Source organism: Rhinolophus sinicus, linkage group LG03 (assembly GCF_036562045.2).
Source record: "Rhinolophus sinicus isolate RSC01 linkage group LG03, ASM3656204v1, whole genome shotgun sequence".
NCBI classification, from domain to species: domain Eukaryota; kingdom Metazoa; phylum Chordata; class Mammalia; order Chiroptera; family Rhinolophidae; genus Rhinolophus; species Rhinolophus sinicus.
This window is the reverse complement of record NC_133753.1, coordinates 165,127,973-165,145,515: the sequence shown is the minus strand read 5'-3', so window position 1 is coordinate 165,145,515 and position 17,543 is coordinate 165,127,973. Positions and strand designations below refer to the sequence as shown.

General features: G+C 35.5%; 1 protein-coding gene across 7 annotated transcripts in view; it reads right to left on the bottom strand.

Annotated features, from left to right (window-relative positions):
- Nucleotides 1–5,622: 5,622 nt before the first annotated feature.
- Nucleotides 5,623–17,543, bottom strand: part of SLC38A9 (solute carrier family 38 member 9) — a 70,722-nt gene continuing 58,801 nt past the window's right edge. For 3 of the 7 annotated variants that reach the window (XM_019743176.2, XM_074328941.1, XM_074328942.1), the window contains 2 exons: nucleotides 14,687–14,776; nucleotides 13,135–13,504 (listed from right to left, as the gene is read on the bottom strand). In XM_019743176.2, the coding sequence (XP_019598735.1) occupies nucleotides 13,339–13,504; nucleotides 14,687–14,776 (256 nt within the window). In that variant the 3' untranslated portion in view covers nucleotides 13,135–13,338. Of the gene's footprint in view, nucleotides 8,185–13,134; nucleotides 13,505–14,686; nucleotides 14,777–17,543 lie in introns of those variants that run through there. The other 4 variants (XM_019743214.2, XM_019743204.2, XM_019743197.2 and 1 more) reach the window with 4 other exon arrangements.

Here is a 17,543-nt window from a genome sequence, read left to right as displayed (position 1 = left end):
TTATTTGAATTAAATTTATTCATCTGTAAGATGGGGCGGTTGGACTAAAAAAATCTCTAAGATTCCTTTTAACTTCATTCTGTGAAAAGGGAAGTATGTCATATAACTCAAGCATTTTGTGCTGTTAAAAACAGAATTATCTCTTTTTCATCTTTTTTCCTTGGGAAAATCTAAAATTCACAAAACCAATTAACTCCCTCTCCACTTATTCTCCTTTCTCAAGGTTAAGTCTACTTTCTTTCTCAATTCAGATGATCAACATATCTTGGAACCTAAAAGTAAATAAGGAAACTCTAAAGTTAAATATGTTCAAACAGCTTTTCTAAGGAAAAAATATAACCCGAATGCGTGGGTTTCGAAGACAATATACTCCAGATTCAGCAACTGAATGAATACTCTAAGTTCTCTTTAAATATTTATTGGTGAACTCTATCGATAATGATCTGTTCAGCCAGAAGGGGGCTGTGTTTGTATCATTAGGAGAGGCCTAAGAAGAGGCTCCTCATAATCTATGACTGGGATGTCCTGGAGAAAATCGGTTCTGATTAGAGGGGATTCCAAATTTATATGTGTCAAAAAACAATCTCCTAGGACCTGATGAAATGGAAAGTATTTTATTTTAAACAAACAGGAAAGATCACCTGAGAAAGCAGAAGTTTCATTTCCATGTTGACTGGATTTTCATAACCACTTGAGAACCATAGTTTCTTTGTTGCACGAGTAGGAAATTTGCTTAACCTTTTTGGGCCCCCAGTTTCCCCATATGGAAAGCAGGTGGAACTTTTGACTCATTTTTCAAGGTCACTTTTGAAAACTAGGTGAATATTAGACAAGTCTTCTGAAAACAGAAGGGAACACATCAATCACTGAGGAAAAACCAGGACATAGAGCATAATGAAAGTTATCCACTGCCTAAGGAAGTCCTGGATCCAATATAGACAATCATTTTGGTTCTTATTTACAGCCAGAGAAGCCTCTGAAACTCTTTAGAATCTGGAATTACTTCAGACACTGGGCTGGAAATTTCAAAGGAAAATTTCAAGAAATTTTAAGGAAATTTTCAAATCCACTAGCTGGTTTGTTCTTCACTGGATGTTAACTGGACCATTTACATTTTAAAATCAGGCTGGATTCTGCACTGGCTGAGCCAAATTTTGCCTTTATCTCTGAGCAACTCTTGCTGTTGTCAATGTAGCTCTGTGTGGGGACAAGAGAAGAGAATATGGCCCATTGTCTTACTAGATGCAAATTATGGTCCCGATTCAACAAAAAAACATCTGTCCTCCATACAGGGAAAATAAGAAGACTCTAAAGCCAGAATGGTCTGATGTAACTTGGCATTCTGCTCTTGCAGAAATTCATGTTGTGGTTTGTGATTAGCAAGCAAAACACAAAACAAAACAAAACAAAGATCCTGAAACTGATATGATTTGTCCTTTTAATTAGTTTTCAGGCCTGTGCTAATGATAAAATCTTTATTAAAATTTACTGAGACAGAATAAACTGATAGTTTTTTTAAAGAGACAAAAGATTCTGTGAGAAAAAATTTTTATTCATGTTACATAATTGTACGTGACAAAGTTGATGCTTTTTCACTCCATCATTCTCTCTGGACCTTTGGGAAAACAATACCCACTAAAAAGCAGTATCAATAATACTAATTGACTAATTTCATAATAATCTTTAGTCACTGATGATTCTTTCATTGAGGGTATGGACGACTGAGTTAAAGTGTTGGTGGACTGCATATAGATTGCATGCCTCAATTTTATAAAATACATTTGATTTCTACCTACTTATGATAGAATAATAGTTTAATATTAATCTACTATAGTTTTCAATTCTTTGTACTCCTACCGCTCTCCCATAATTTTAGTGGCAGTGAGGACTTTTGTTAAACACTCTTCCTAAGGTAGGGTCTCAACTGCTAAAATGCAGAAAAAGAAACTGATTTAATGACTAACTTTGAGTTTTAAAAACCTGGCTTTGAAGATGAAGAGCCAAGTATGAAGGAATGTCCCCAAGTCACTGTACCCTAGTCAGCAGTGAATACTATAATTGATTTCTTTCTCTTTTTGTTAATATTAGTTGTTAGAAAATGGTGTTTCTTTGTTATTTTTTGGCTATTTGTACTTCCTCTTTTATGAATTGCCTGTTTTTATGTTCTTTTCTCATTTTTGAAGTGGAATCTTAGATTCCCGCCCCCACCCCCATTTACCTCCATATTGCTGTGCCATATATATAGTCATTATTTTCCCAGTTTGATATTTCTCTTTTAATTTAGCTTATGATTCATTGGCTCTATAGAGTTTAACAGTTTTATGCAATCAGATTTATAGCTTTTCCCCATATGATTTCCTCCATGATTCTTAAACTTAAGATAGTTTTTACCCATACAGAATTGAGAGAAATATTCACTGAGTTTCTTCTATTTTATTTGTAGTTAGATTTGTTGCAACAAATTTTTTATTCTGTCAGGTATTTTACTCATTCCATGAACAAGTATTTCCTGAATACCGATCTGTGTCTGACAAGGTGTTAAGGATAAAATAGTAACCCACACATTTAGTGTGGGAGAGATGAGAGAGTAATAACAGGTAATTTCCATACAGTTGAGAAGGGCTGGGGGAAGGTGGTTTGGATGTAGTATTGAGCCTAGTGAAGTCGGTCAGGGTTGAGAACTACTGGAATCTTTCCAAATCTTAGCTGTTTTTTTCTCAGAGAATTACAGGGCATAAACTTGATAAACTAAAACAATTTCTGCAGTAGGCTAAATCTGATTAACCATAGATCATTAATCATTCTCCATCTATTAGGCAAAAGGTCATCAGAAACAAAGGAACCAAGAGAACTATTTAAAAAGGACTTAGCAAAACAACAAAATATACCTTCACCAAGATTTCGAATCAGGATTCAGAGTAGCAGAGCTGTCTGACATGATTTAGACTTGCATAAAAAACAATTAAAGGAAACCTCAAAATAACCACTAAATGTGAAGAAAAAAAAAAAGAGAACAATCTCACGTAATCAAAGAGAGGTTCTGAACTTTCCATGAGAGAGCTGTCACCTAAATTTGACCTGATGCTACTTTTTGGGGTCAGTCTGAGGCCTGGGAGGTGCTGGGCCCAATGGACAGAGATTACAACTGCCTTGTGACAGCACTGTTTGCTCTGTGCCTTGCTCAGTGGCCTGACCACAGGATTAATTCACACACCTCACTCCAGGTCCCAGAGCTGGCTGGTCCATGTAAGCTGTTCCAGTTGGGCCTTCCCTCTCAGTGCTTCAGGAATGCTATCTGCTGGACCTGCCATCACATGACATGCTGTTTCCCTAAAATGGCACATCCAGCATCCCCCCTTTGGACATCCATAGCCTTACCTTAGGAAATTTCTGGAAAACTTGCAAGAAAGAGAAGAAGGGAAACTGTTTCCAACCTGCCATTGTGGTTTGTAAGCTGGTGAGTGTGATGGTTATTTTTGTGTTAACTTGACTAGGCCATAGTATCAGATACTTGGTTAAACATGTCTGGATGTTGCTGTGAATATATGTTTTTAGATGAGATTAACACTTAATAAAGTAGATCCCTCTCCATAATATGGGTAGGCCTCATCCAATCACTTGAGGGCCTCAGAAAAAGACTGACATCTCCTGAGGAAGAGGGAATTCTGCCAGCAGACTGCCTTCAGACTCAAGCTGCTACATCAACTCTTTCCTGGGCTTCCAGCCTGAAAGCCTGCCCGGTAGAGTTTGGATTTGCCACCCCTACAAATCACAAGTCGATTCCTTAAATTCTCTTTCTCCCTCTCTCTCTCTCATATTGTTTTTTTTTTTCCCCTCTGGAGAATGTTAACTACTGTAGTGAGTAAAGAGCTCAAGTAACCCAACTTTGGGCTTAAACCGAGGCAATAACTGGGGGGTAGGGTATCTCCAGTATTTCGTATATGCATGTAATACAATCGTGGTTTTGCCAATAATATTAGGACTAAATAATCTAACTTGTTTGACATAATTAAATACACCAATATTTTGTGTCTGTGATTTCCGGGTGTTTTACCACCCACAGCCACTTGAAAATCACTGATCTGATTGTACAAGGGACATAAGATTTCTTTTCCCAGCCCACTGCCATGCTTCTCCTTGTAAGCTGTAAAACTCCTTAGAAGGGGTCTGGCCAATTCCATGAAGTATTTTCAGGAATGTAATGACATAATCCTAAAACTGAGTATTTGTACAGTGTATCACAGTTTAATAAAGCACTTTTACATACAATGTCCTAAAATCTACGAATTAGGTAAGAGAGGCAGTATTATAACCAACCCTATTCTGCAAAAGAAGAAACTGAGGATCAAGAAGTATGGTATGTGTCATACAGTAAGTTCATTCAGTGAGTCTATGGCAGCGCCAAAATTGGAAACCAGTTCTGTGCCTCACCTAGCATTTTTTTCTTACCACCCAAACACATTATCTGGCCAGGTAAGCAAACTCTGTGCCAGATTAGAGTGTCAACTCAGCATCCTAACAAGGAAATTTATTGTCAGTGATTTTTGACAATGAGGTAAGAGGAAAGTTGGGCCAGCTAGTGCTGAGGATAGCTGGAGAGTTGGAAGTTCAGGCAGTAACTGGTGAGTCATCCCCACTTTTCCGTGGAAAGAATTTCTAAAGTCTAGCAAGGGACTCAGGCTTTTAGTCTTCTTTCTATGCTTGTCAAAATAAGTCTAATTCAATGGACCCAACTCTGAGAAACAATTTCTAATCACCCCATCAAAATTAATCTTATCTTCTCTGTGTGCTCATTGCCATCTTTTATTTTGGGCTAATCGTGTATTAGACATTATCTGTCTCCCTAACTAGATTACAAGTGTGTTAAGGACTAGGACGGGTCTTTCGCCAGGTACTCATCTGACTGAGGTTTTCTGCAAGGACCTCTTCTGTTGCAATGTGCTAAACCCAGTGAATACAAAGATGAAGGTCGTCATCCTGCTGGGGAAATATATACAAGCCAGTCATTACAATACAATGTGATAAACGAAACAATAAAAGCATGTCTGAAGTGCTGGAGAGCATAGAAAAGGGAGCACCCAAATTATTTGGGAGGTAGTTAAGATAGATGATTTTCAAGCAATGTCCTGCAAGATAAAAGCTTGTCAAATGTACAAAGGAAAAGGGACATTCCAGGCTTAGAGCATAGCATGTACAAAAGCAGATGGAATAAAAATGTATGGACCGTCAGAGAATAACAAATAGTTTTGAGTGAATCGGTGTTAGATGAAGGTGGAAAGGTATGAAGATTGCAAAAGGGCTTTGGATACCAAGCTTAAGTATTTTAGACTTTGTTCTCTAGGTTGGTCCCTCCCAAACTGCAGACTAGTATTGTTTCAGAGTTTTGTACTGTAGACTGAATAAGCAAGCATGAAGTGTGTGTACTTGTTCAAATGTCTGTATATACTGTAATAATATATTCAAAGCTATATATAAGTGCTATAAAAGGTACAGTAACTTTTTGTCATTATTTTTATCAATCAATAAACATTAAAAGTACTATTGTGTGTAAGGGTCCACAGGATAATATAAAAAGAGAACCTTATAGTTAGCTTGAAGTGATGGGAAGTCAGTGAAAGATACTTTTTTTTTAAGAAACAACTTTTATTGCTTTTCCTCACAAAAGATGATACATTTTTACTTTAAAGCTTTAGAAAATGCAGATAAACATGAAATAAAAAATAAACACCTAATAGTCCTAGCACCCAGAGATACCTAATGTTCATATTTGTTATATAAATGTCCCGACTTTTATATATGTACAATCATGTGTCACATAACGACGGTCAATGACAGACCACACTACAACAGTGGTCCCTTAGGATTATAATGGAGCTGAAAAATTCCTATCACCTAGTGACGTGGTAGCCACCATAATATCATAGCGCAACATTTTACACACGTGTTTGTGGTGCTGCTGGTGTAAACAGACCTACTGAGCTGCTAGTTGTATAAAACTATAGCACGTACAATTGTGTCCAGTATACAATACTTGACAATAACAATAAATGACGGTTACTTGTTGATGTATTTATTATACTATACTTTTTATTGTTATTTTGGAGTGTATTTTCTACTTACAAAAAAAGTTTGCTGTACAACAGCATGTCATGTTACGCCAGTAGCAGCCTCATACATCTCGTGTTTACAGTCTCTTGATTGCATCATTTTCTCTTGTGCTTGGTTTACTCTAGTGTTTTTTTCTACAGTAACACACCATATAGACCTGTAGCGCGGGAGCAGTAGGCTGTACCATAGAGCCTCCGTGTGGGGTAGGCTGTACCGTCTAGGTGTGGGTAAGTGCCCTCCATGGTGTGCGCACAATGACAAAATCGCCTAACGATGCATTTCTCAGAACATATCCCCATCGTTAAGAGGCACATGACTGTATAAACAGATGTCTTACATTTTACACATATTTAATTATGATCTCTGTTCACTCATATCTATAAACATCTTTTTGACATTACATATATACATTCGCATCATCATTCAAAATAGCTACACAGTATTCCATAGATGGATATTCCATAATGTATCTACTGTTGGACATTTAGGTTGTTTCTGATTTTTCCATTATAAATAATAAAGGGATGAACATATGAATATGTATGTTCATACTTGTCCAATTATTTCATTAGGATACACTTCTGGAAGCAAGTCAAAGCCTCACCTTGAGGCGTTGTGCATATGCATATTGCCAAATTACCTGAAGAAACTCTGGATCCGCTTTTACACCTACCACTTGTATGTGTGCCCATTTTCCACACTTCTGCCAGGGTATTATTATTGTTTTAGTATTGGACAAGTAGAAAGCATTTTAAATTATGTTTCCTTTTCGGCTAGTGAGGATGAATATTTTAAAAACAGCTTTGAGTGAGGGATAATGTATATACCATAAAATTCAACCAGTGTAAGTATACAGACTCAATGATTTTAGTAATTATATAGTTGTGTAACCATCACCATGGTCCACTTTAAAACATTTCTATTACCCTAGAGAGTTCCCTCATACCCATTTACAGTTAATCCCTGCTCCCACCTCCAGTCCCAGGCAACCAGTTTTGTTTTCTGTTCCTATAAATTTGCCCTTTCTAGACATTTCATATGAATGGAACCATACAATGTGTAGTCTTTTGTGTCTGGCTTCTTTAACTTAATGTTTTTAAGGTTATCCATTAGCATGCATCAGTAGTTCAACTCTGAACTTTTTTTCTCTTCATGTTTATCTGTAGTTTTTCCTCTTGAGAGCTGTAAGACCCTTGGCCAGTTTTCTATTGAAGAACTGAAGGATTTTAAAGAGGAGAGATGTAGTCAATGGCATATCAATTAAAGAGAATTCTGGCAGCATTGGGAAGAATAACTCTATATTTGCATTTCCAAATCTAGGACAATAAGTAAAAGTTCACTGCGCTGGATTAGATTAGGCTTTATCTACATACAATAAAGGACTGTAATGTGGCACCAAGGGGTAATTATTTGAATGGTTTTAGTTTCCTTAAGTGTCATGAATTTCTAATTTATTCTCTAAAAAAAAAAAAAAGTAAGTTAATCCTGAAAAATTGATTTTACTTTAGTGTAGTAGAAACAGATCCTGTCTGGAGTATAAATAAATAAAAGTTGCCTTACTTTAATGTTGCTCTTGATAACTTGTTTACTGCAAGAGCCATTAAACAGTTCCTCATACCTAAGATTCATCAAATAGCTATTTGACCATTAAACAGTATTCTTTGAACTCTTTATTATCTCTATAAAAATTAAAAGAAAACAAAAACCAAAAAACAGTGTAGGACCTATCCCCAAGTAAAAACTCTAATCTTAAAAAAAAAAAAAAAAAAAAAAGAATTCCTGTTTTGATCCCAAATTAACCATTACTGAATTTGTACTCCTTGCTATTTTGCTAAATCCAGTTAGACTCTTCTAGAAATAAAAGCTCAGATCTGGTAAAAGTTGTAGTTCTTAAAGGTAGCAGAGACACTCAAAGCTTGACGTATCAGAGTGCCCCAAATTTTTCTTCATTACACTTCCTTCAGCCTTCTAAATCCCCCGCCCCTGCAGCAGTTTGTGGATGATTTACTTTATAGCTCAAGAAGCTATTCAGGGCTCCTCACTTATACCGGCGCCTTCCTAGTTTTGTGTGTTTTTCTTTAAAAGGGAACACAAAATTATATAAACTTTAGGCCCCACAAAAGCTGGATCTGCCCCCGTAATCAACGATCTCTCTCACCCATCCCAAAGGTTCTTTATAGATTGGTCTTTACTTCATGGGTTGAGTGGAGACTTATTTCCACAAACCTTCTTTTCCATGATTTATCCTCGTGTTTTGGAAAACTTGTCATGCAAATAATAAAACATAAATGATTCACCTAGAATCTCATCACCTCAACAGGTCAGTCATGTTCATTCTTCTGTGGCCCCTTTCAGTTTTTGTCCACATATCTACTTAATTTTATGAAGATATAAATAAATGTCCTATGATTACAAAAGTTTTATCTTGATAAACATGGCTCACTTTGCAAAGTCGCAGTTATTGCACCCCTATCCTACAGGCATCCCTGGAAAATGTGTATGATGTGGAGTCATCACAGCATTCAACAGGGAAAGGGTCAAAGCCTGGCAATTTAGTGGCACTTAGTGAAAATGACCAGCTGCCAGTGCTCAGGAGCGTGGGCAAAGGATGCTAAACTGCCAAAGCTGCATCCAATTTGTTCACCACTGTATGCTCTGTGCTTTGCATAGTGTGTGGCATCCAGTAAGTTCTTACATATTAACTGAGGGACTAATCTTGAACCTGACTGAACAATTTTGTTTTGAGATATGGAACAAAATCTTAGAAAACAGCAATTAACTTGTTGTTTCCCATTAAAGTAGAATCTTGCCTCATTAATTGATTAACTAAATATGTGTATATTAAGTGCTGGCTATGACCAAACATGACTGAATTACTTGGGATTAAGAAAGGGCCACAGGAGGAAAAATCTGGAGAGTGTGCTCTTTCCAATCCTTATTCCACAGTCCTGTAGTTTATGGCCTGAGAGGAGTAAGGAGAATGGACTTTTAAAAGACTGCCTTATTTTATCTTTGCAGAAGAGCTGGGAAATATAGGACAATGGGGAAAACGTTACTTAGGGAAGACAGAAAATTAGAGCTCTTTATTGCCTTAAATGGCTCTGGACGATTATGACCCCAAGCTCTGCCAGAAGCTGGGCTATACTTATCGGCAGTGTCACATTCATTCTGAAATGTTCACAAAGGGAGAGGTCACAACAGTTTATTGTCAAAAAGGGATGATCATTTTAGGTTTTGGTTAAGATAGCCTGTACCTTTCTCCAGAATAAGAACACTAGGGAGGGCTCCTTATGGCCTGATGTGACAGATGCAGGAGTCACTTGAGTGACTTAATGTGACACATGTGAAGTCACTTGAGAAGTTTGACCCTGTAAAAGATGAAGTTCAGCTTCTTTTTGCCCTGGGGTCAAGTGCTACCCGACAATAGCATTTCCTGGCAAAATTCAATTAAACAAAATCCCACAGTTGTTTTTCTTCAAAATAATTTTGATTTAATTTCTTCTTTTATATTAAAAAAACAACAAATTACATTTCAGAGAGTACTGTTTAGGTTATGAGGTTCCCGTCAGAGCTGTTTTGCAAGACATGTTTACATAATCTGAAGTGAAGACGGCGGGGCAGTCCGCTGTGAAACTGGGGCCAGCCAGGCCGTCTCGCGCACATTTCACTTTGGATCACAAACTCATGTATCATTCTATTGTTTAGGTGTCAGCTAGATTCGGATTTTGTTTTGGACATTCAGATTGGGACGAGAAAACAAACCACCACTACCAGATTCTATCAATAAAAAGCAATAGGTCAGTGCTTTGTAAAGAAAACATGCAGCATCAAAATTTTCTGCTCTTATCAATGAGCTCAAACATTTGACATTTTGAATACTGCTATTTCAATAAATCTTTGGAGAGAAAATTTTGTAGACTCTTTGTTTGTACTGCCCAATGTGCTACTAATTATTTCCCAGGTTAAAAATGCGGAGAACAATAAATGGTATCAGAAGCAGTTTAACACTTCTGATAAAATTTATCTTAGAGGAAAGTTGCCAAAATAAAAGCAATTACATTTTACAAGATCCCATATGATGGTGAATGCATCAAATATCTAAAATTTTGGACCATAATTAGAAGTGTGGAAATGGTCCTTGCTGTGTCACCACTCCACTTGCTTCCTTTACCAGCCCTCCCTGAAGATCCCAACTGGAAGGGTCGCTTTCTTTCTCTAATAGTCCCTTGCATTATAGTTAGCTATATACATAATTTCTTTCCTAGATTAAAATTTCCTTCATGATAGGAATGATGTCTTATACATCTTTGCCTCCTCCAAAGCACTAAACATAGTTTACTCAATTATTTATGGAAATGAGTAAGTCAAAATACAGATCAACAATTCTCCTAATGAAGTCCAAGTAGTAACAAAAAACTCTCTTACCTCTACATATAGTAGGTATATTGTGTTTGGAAAATATATTTAATGTAAATAAAATGAATATCTCCCTTTAATATAGGCCCTTTTTGTGAGTAAGTTTATTGTTTACTCCAATATGTTTTTTGGATATGATGATGAAACTGATTTTGGATGATCATCCATAGGTGTCAAATGTCAAAGGACATTTCTTTGTCCATTTTGACTTTGTGTTAACATACCACATATTCATCCATGGGCCTTTTTAAGGAAGACTTTTCTAAAAAAACCCTCTTTTAATTTTATGATGTCCTCAGTTGTGTGTTAAATAAGCTAAATTCAAACTGTATCAGAGCAAAAAGTGAAAGAAATTTAATTAGAAAATCCAAAGAGATCACAATAGAGAAAGCCTAAAATGAATTATAATGGGATCTCAATGAGTTCATAAATCATCGTACTAATGTGTGAGCCAGGACACACACACCCACACAGAGTTTCTGACCAAGCGAAAACACAGGCCAGAGGAGTTGGTTTCAGGACAAGACATGAAAGAGGGCAAAGTGATCATGACAAGAAACGAAAGAGGACAAAGTCATTCAGCATAAGTCCAAGGGAAGATTTTGGAAGTTCTGAATTATCAAGTCTTTTAAAGAAAGTATCAAGTCTTTTCAAGAATTATCAAGTCTATTTAAAGCAAATACCCACATTGCTTTTTACTTCAGTAAATAATACATTCATTGTCATATTTACTTTGATCATTAAATGGGCAAAAATACATCAAAATACTTTTCCATGTAAAAATATTCAAGTATATTTGAATTCATATATACTTGAAATGTTCAAGTATATATGAAAAGAGGCAATAAAAACTCTGTTTCTCAGGTTTTTAAGGACAAGAAGGCAAGTAGGGATAAACAGGGATTAAGCATAGAGGATCTCTCAAGGAGCTACCTAGCTTTTGATTCCTATGTTTCTTCTAACTGAACAAGAGTCTGAAGTCATAAAGATACAGGGACTTCCAAGCAAGGAGAGACACACTTTCTCCATGAATCATACTCCTATTCTAAGAGTGGTTAACCCATAAATCCACACACCTAATGCAGAATTTTCTAATTAATCCAACTTCTATCAGCAGTTTCTGCTAACAAACACTTTCGAGACTGTCTCCATCAATAAATGTAACTAAGTTCAAAAGGCTATTTAGTACATATTAAGGTTTTTAGAGAAGAAACAACATAACATCTGAGACTGGCTTTAAATATTTCAGTGGAAAAGAAAAAAGGGGGATAGGTAAAAAAAAATACAGCAGTCTAATTACTAAATCTAGGGGATGGGTATATGCGGGGGAGCATATTATTTTCTCTACTTTTTTGTATGCTTGAGAATTTTCATTATGAGACTTTTAAGAAAAGAGCTTTAGGAAATATAGTTCATCAACATAGGTATGCATCTATGGACTGGACTGAAAGCTTTGCTGAAAGTAATTATAGCTGGCCACAAATCGGGGGCTCTCTACTAGGTTAAAAAAAACTATTTCACTCATCTTTCTTAAAGGAAGGAAATAACACAAAACTACACAGTATTCTGGGATGTGAGATGTGTAGTAACACAATATGCTTTTTAATGTAAGCCTGAAATTAGAGAAATCTAACTTTTTCAGTAGATCACTGAGGCGGTTACATGGAAGACATGCATTGCGATTCTGGTTTAGTTTTTAGTTTGAATGAAAGAGAGGAGACTGTTAATTCCAAGAATTCAGGTTCCCTAATCCTTTCCTCAGATCCAAGGAGCTTTCTTTTGGGGATTTAACCTCTACCCTGCCGGTTACAGAAGTAGGGGGGCGGTAGGTCTCCTTCAGAAGTCATACCTCAGACAGAATTAATCCTTTCCTGTAGTAAAGAAACCACTTCCACCCCTCACTTTTCCTGGCCCCCTCTCTACTTCCTGTTTCCCTTGTAGGGCCTCATGTATCCCTCTCAGCCATGCTTCCTACATTCTTCCTCTCTGGCATCCTATTCAATGCTCAGAAATCCGAAAAGCAAAAGACCTTCCCCCCACCCCACCCCTCCACCCCCCGCTGATCACACTTGTCCCTATGCAAAATAATCTGGCCAGGAAACTAGAATTTCAACCTAAATCACTGGTACTGGATTAGAAACAAAAGAGAAGTCAGACAGCAACAAACTCTCCTAGTTCACTTATTTTATATACTTTTCATGACTATGGGGCCTGTACTGACAAGGTTCCTTCCTCCCTCCCTCCCTCCCTCTCTTCCTTCTTTCCTTCCTTCCTTCCTAATAGAGATTGAGGACATAGTCAAAAATTCACTCTATTAACACTGATGTCATGGAGACCTTTTTTTTTTAAATGAGGTATCTGGTTTACTGTCCCAAACAGTAAAGGTTTGGGCAAACTGCAAAAATGGTCTAGCAAGTAAAATTAAAGTGAATATATCAAAACATAAAACAGAAACAGGATCTGGCCATACCCTCCTGTGTGACACCCTGAGAATCTTTATTGTAGCTAAAATAAACCCACCCACCTTATATCTACCAACCCACAGCATGATTTTTCCTTTTCTACTCAGAAAAGACAATGAGAATAAAGAGGTGAGTGAATATGAAAAAGGTAGAGACAAAGATCATTCTTATTGTCCCTTTCCCCACTCTAATTGACATTACTTACTGATGGATCACTATTTCTCTTGTTTTCAAATTATCTTAGGAAAACATTTAGAATTACAGCAACAACAGCATTTACAAGAGAATTTATGTGGAACTGGTGTCAAAGTTCAAAATCCCATGAAAGATCTTGAGAACACTGTCGAGTATTTCACATAAAAAACTGAACAATTAGGTTAGCCAGGCCCAAAATGATGATGAAAACATGAAAGATTAATTTGGGCCATGTCAGACGCTCTTCTTGGTGTAGGGAAATTATATAGATGAGAGATGGATATATGAATACAAAGGCCAGGCCGCATGCTGCTCCTGAATATCTGCAAAATAAAAGCTTTTAGGGTTAATATTCATCTTGCATTTTGCTTTTTTTGATTTACAATTAAGGTAAATACAGTATAATTTAAACCCTTTTTAGTCTGATATAACAAAATTATTTTTGATTCATCTGTTGTTGGCATAAAGCATTTGAGTTCAAAACATTTTACTTCCTGTTCATCTTTATGACATCTGCTTGACAAAGAGATTTTTATTCATCTCTCAAATCTCCATATTTCCTCTGAGTCTCCGTGATTGTGGCTACTTCCTCAGAAACATCTGGAGATAGGCTTCTATCTTTGATCTTTTATAAACTAATTATGCATTCTGAGTTTTTAAAGGACTGCTAGCATCTGCTTAAGAATGAGAACAGATGAGCGCCTCCGTGGCATTCAGCATAATTATCAAAGATAATAACAAAAATACCTAAACATGAGACTGATAGAGGAACCTGTACTTTCTCCTCCTTTTCCCTATGCTCCGTTTTCTTGAAGAACGGTTTAATAGGAACTTGTAAGTCTATTATATTCAATAAGCATCAGGCTAATAATCTCCCCTTTAATTTCTTGCTATTTTCTTCAGTAAGGTCTTCAAAAAAAGTGATTCAGCCCTGCTTTCTATAGGTCAAGTAAGAGAAATCACATTAGTGTAAACCCCAGTCTTCCACGAGACTTTGTGGTCACAACTTTATTCCCAAACTACTTCACAATGTTTTTAGAAAAAGGATATTAAGGAAAGAGCCACCCAAGGTCTAAACTCTTATCTAAACTCTTACTTTCTGACTACAACTGACACTGAAACATGTTCTTGAGTAGAAATGGATTAAGAAAGTTAGGACATAGCCTTGATATGCAAGAGATCTCCCAGGTACCCCAATATAATATGTTATATATTAAAAGTTACTTTTTATTTTGGATAAGGAGAAAGGAATACAGTAGAAAATGATAAGAAAAAGAGAAAGGAATATATGCTTAAAGCTAAGGGATAATGGAGCTTCTAGAATTAGAAATAAGCAGAAATAGAAGGTAGTGAGCACCTTAACCGACACCAGAGAACTACATGTGAATATTACCAGTTTTAAATACTGAAATTTCACACAACTAAATTAAAACAACAACAATAACAGGAAAAGCATAAAAATAAAGACACTATATGAAGGGGCACAGTTCCCTTACAGATAGTACCTTATGATTCCTCCTATGTTTGGGTATATACAGGCCATGATCACTCCAGCTCCCACAATAATTAGATTAAGAATCAGCACATGGAAAATGCTAGAAGTTGAAGAGTTTGGAGGAAAGAAAAAATATAAAAACAGGCAAATTATAACCATTAATATAAGAATAAAATTCATTATTAACATCTTTAAATTCAGAATGTCTTAATCTTGACAATAAAATCACAGCAAAAATAGAAGGCAACAATAGTAATTGATGCTGGGATGGGACACTTGACCTTTTGTGCAATTATATAAATAAGTTAAGTTTTGTAGGAGCAAACTAGTAATGTGTATCAAACTAGTAATGAGTATTGATCCATAATTCCACATGGAATATCTTATGAAAATAATCAAATCATGAAAAAGCTATTATCACAAAGATATTTCTAGAAAAATAGAAGTATCCTAGATACACAGCAAGGTACCAATTTACTTGATGGGATACATGAAAAATTATTTAAAATGCTTATCATTGTTACCTAGATGGTAAAAATCGAGCTAGGTAACTTGGAAAAAAGCTAGTTAGATTTTTTTACTCCACTAGAAAATCTGAAAACATTTGAAAAACTATCAGAAGGAAACACACTAAAAAGGTAGTAGTGATTGTGGTAAGATTTGGAATTTGGGGTAAGTTTTCTTCTTTTCTATATTTTACAAATTTCCTATATTTTAGAATATTTTTTTAAAGTGTTTATTTTACTTTTATAATTAGAAAAATAAATTATATTAAGGAAAAGGCAAAGTGGGCAGCTTTTTATTTTTCAAATTTGGCCATTTAAAGCTATTCAGTAGTCACCATAAATAGAATATTTACTAAACACTTGAACTAGATGTTAACAATTCAAGGTCTTAGGAGTCAATTTAGACACAAATAAAAATCAAGTAGATGAAATCTGATCCTCAAGAAATAACTCCATTTCCCAAAAGCATGATTCTTAAAAGCCTAACTGACCCATGAAAATAACTTTTGAGCCCAAGTTATTAAAGGTTAATTAATCCCAGATAAAAATTACAAAGAGAATTAAAAATAAGAAAAATAATTTACACAAATAAGTGGTTAATCATACACCCTGAAGAAAGATATTCAGACTTCCAGATCTTACTATTTATCCAGAAACTCCAACCTTAAAATTGCTTCAGACCTTTGAAACATTGGCTAGGCCTTTGTTATTCCTGTATCGTAAAAGGAAACAACTTTGTGTATTTTCCAAAGTAGTGGTTCTCAAAGTGTAACCACGAACCCCAGGGAAGTTCTCAATATTCTTTCAGGAAGTCCCTGAAGTAAAAATTATTTCTATAATCATACAAGACATTATTTGCTTTGCAAAAGCAATGTTGGGCAAAACTGCTGGCCCCTTAGCATGGACAGGGGCAGTAGCAACTGTCTCTATTCTACAGACTGTATTCTTTACTGTAAAACACCCCTAAAAAAAGTTATATTAAAAATTGTCCTTGATAAAGGAGTAAAAATTATTAGTTGTATTAAATCTCATGCTTGGAATACACATCTTTTAAATATTCAGTGTGCTCAAATAGGAAGTATATAATTAAGCACATCTACGGCATACTGAAGTACGATGGTTGTCTTGAGGAAAAGTACGTGTAACTGAGCTGGAGGGCAGCCTAGCCCTGTTTCCCAAATAACGTTTTTTTTCTTGAAAGGCAGACAAACTATGGTCCCTTTGACTTGGATAGCTGACAGACATTTTCTTGAAAATGAATGATACGAACTTGTCATTTCAAGGAAAACAACTGGTAGTCTACGTTGCCAATGCTAAAATCTGAGCTTTCAAGTAAAAATTAGAATTTTGGAGAACTTGTATCTGCCACCCTGAGCTTGACAGTTTTCCAATATTTAGAGACTTTTATAATGAAACTGGTGGTGACACTAACAAATGTGTGTTTTGAAACTGTATAATGAAGTGTGTCAATATTTGGAAGATCTGAGGAACTCAGTAAACCAATATATTCCAAATGACCAAACATGATGTTGCAAAATCATGCATGGGTAAAAAATCCAACGTGTAAGATGGAGTAATGGGTTTTAATGTAACTGAGTTTCAGATTCAACTAATTTTTAAGAAACCACCACTTGTCAAGGTTTAGCATCAAAGAAGAATATCCATAATATCTGAAAAGGTTATTAAAAGTACTCCTTCTTTTTCCAACTATGTGTCTATGTGAGGGTGTATTTTTTTCATATATTTAAATGAAAACATATTACAACAGTTTGAATGCAAAAAAAGATAGGAGAATCCAATTATCTACTAGGAAATCAGACACTAAAGAGTTTTGAAAATATAAAACAAAAGTTATTTTGGAAATAATTATTTTTCATAAACATGCTATTTATGTTAACAAGTAGTGGTTTTATTATTGCTTTTTAAATAAATTGTATATTTTTATAAGTTATATATTATATAAATTATATATATTATAAATAAATTATATAAATTTATATATTTTTAAAATTCTTGGTTTTAATTTTTATATATGTTAAATATTAATAGATATAACCCATATAAACTAAAATTCCTGGGGGTCCTCAATAAACCTGAAGAGTGTAAAGGGGTCCCAAGACCAAAAAGTATGCTTCAAAGTCTGTAGAGTACTTATAACTGTGGGATAAATGATAGTGTGTTCTTAGTGGTAGGGGAAGAAATGTAATATGAACACAAGGGAAATTCCACACTTTTTCCAAGAAGAAAAAACATTCTAACAGCCAACATTATGCAAAGTAAGGGCAGAAAACAGGAATAACATATTTACCCAGAATTTTTACATCTATGACTTCACTGTATTCATATTACTTCGGTGAACGT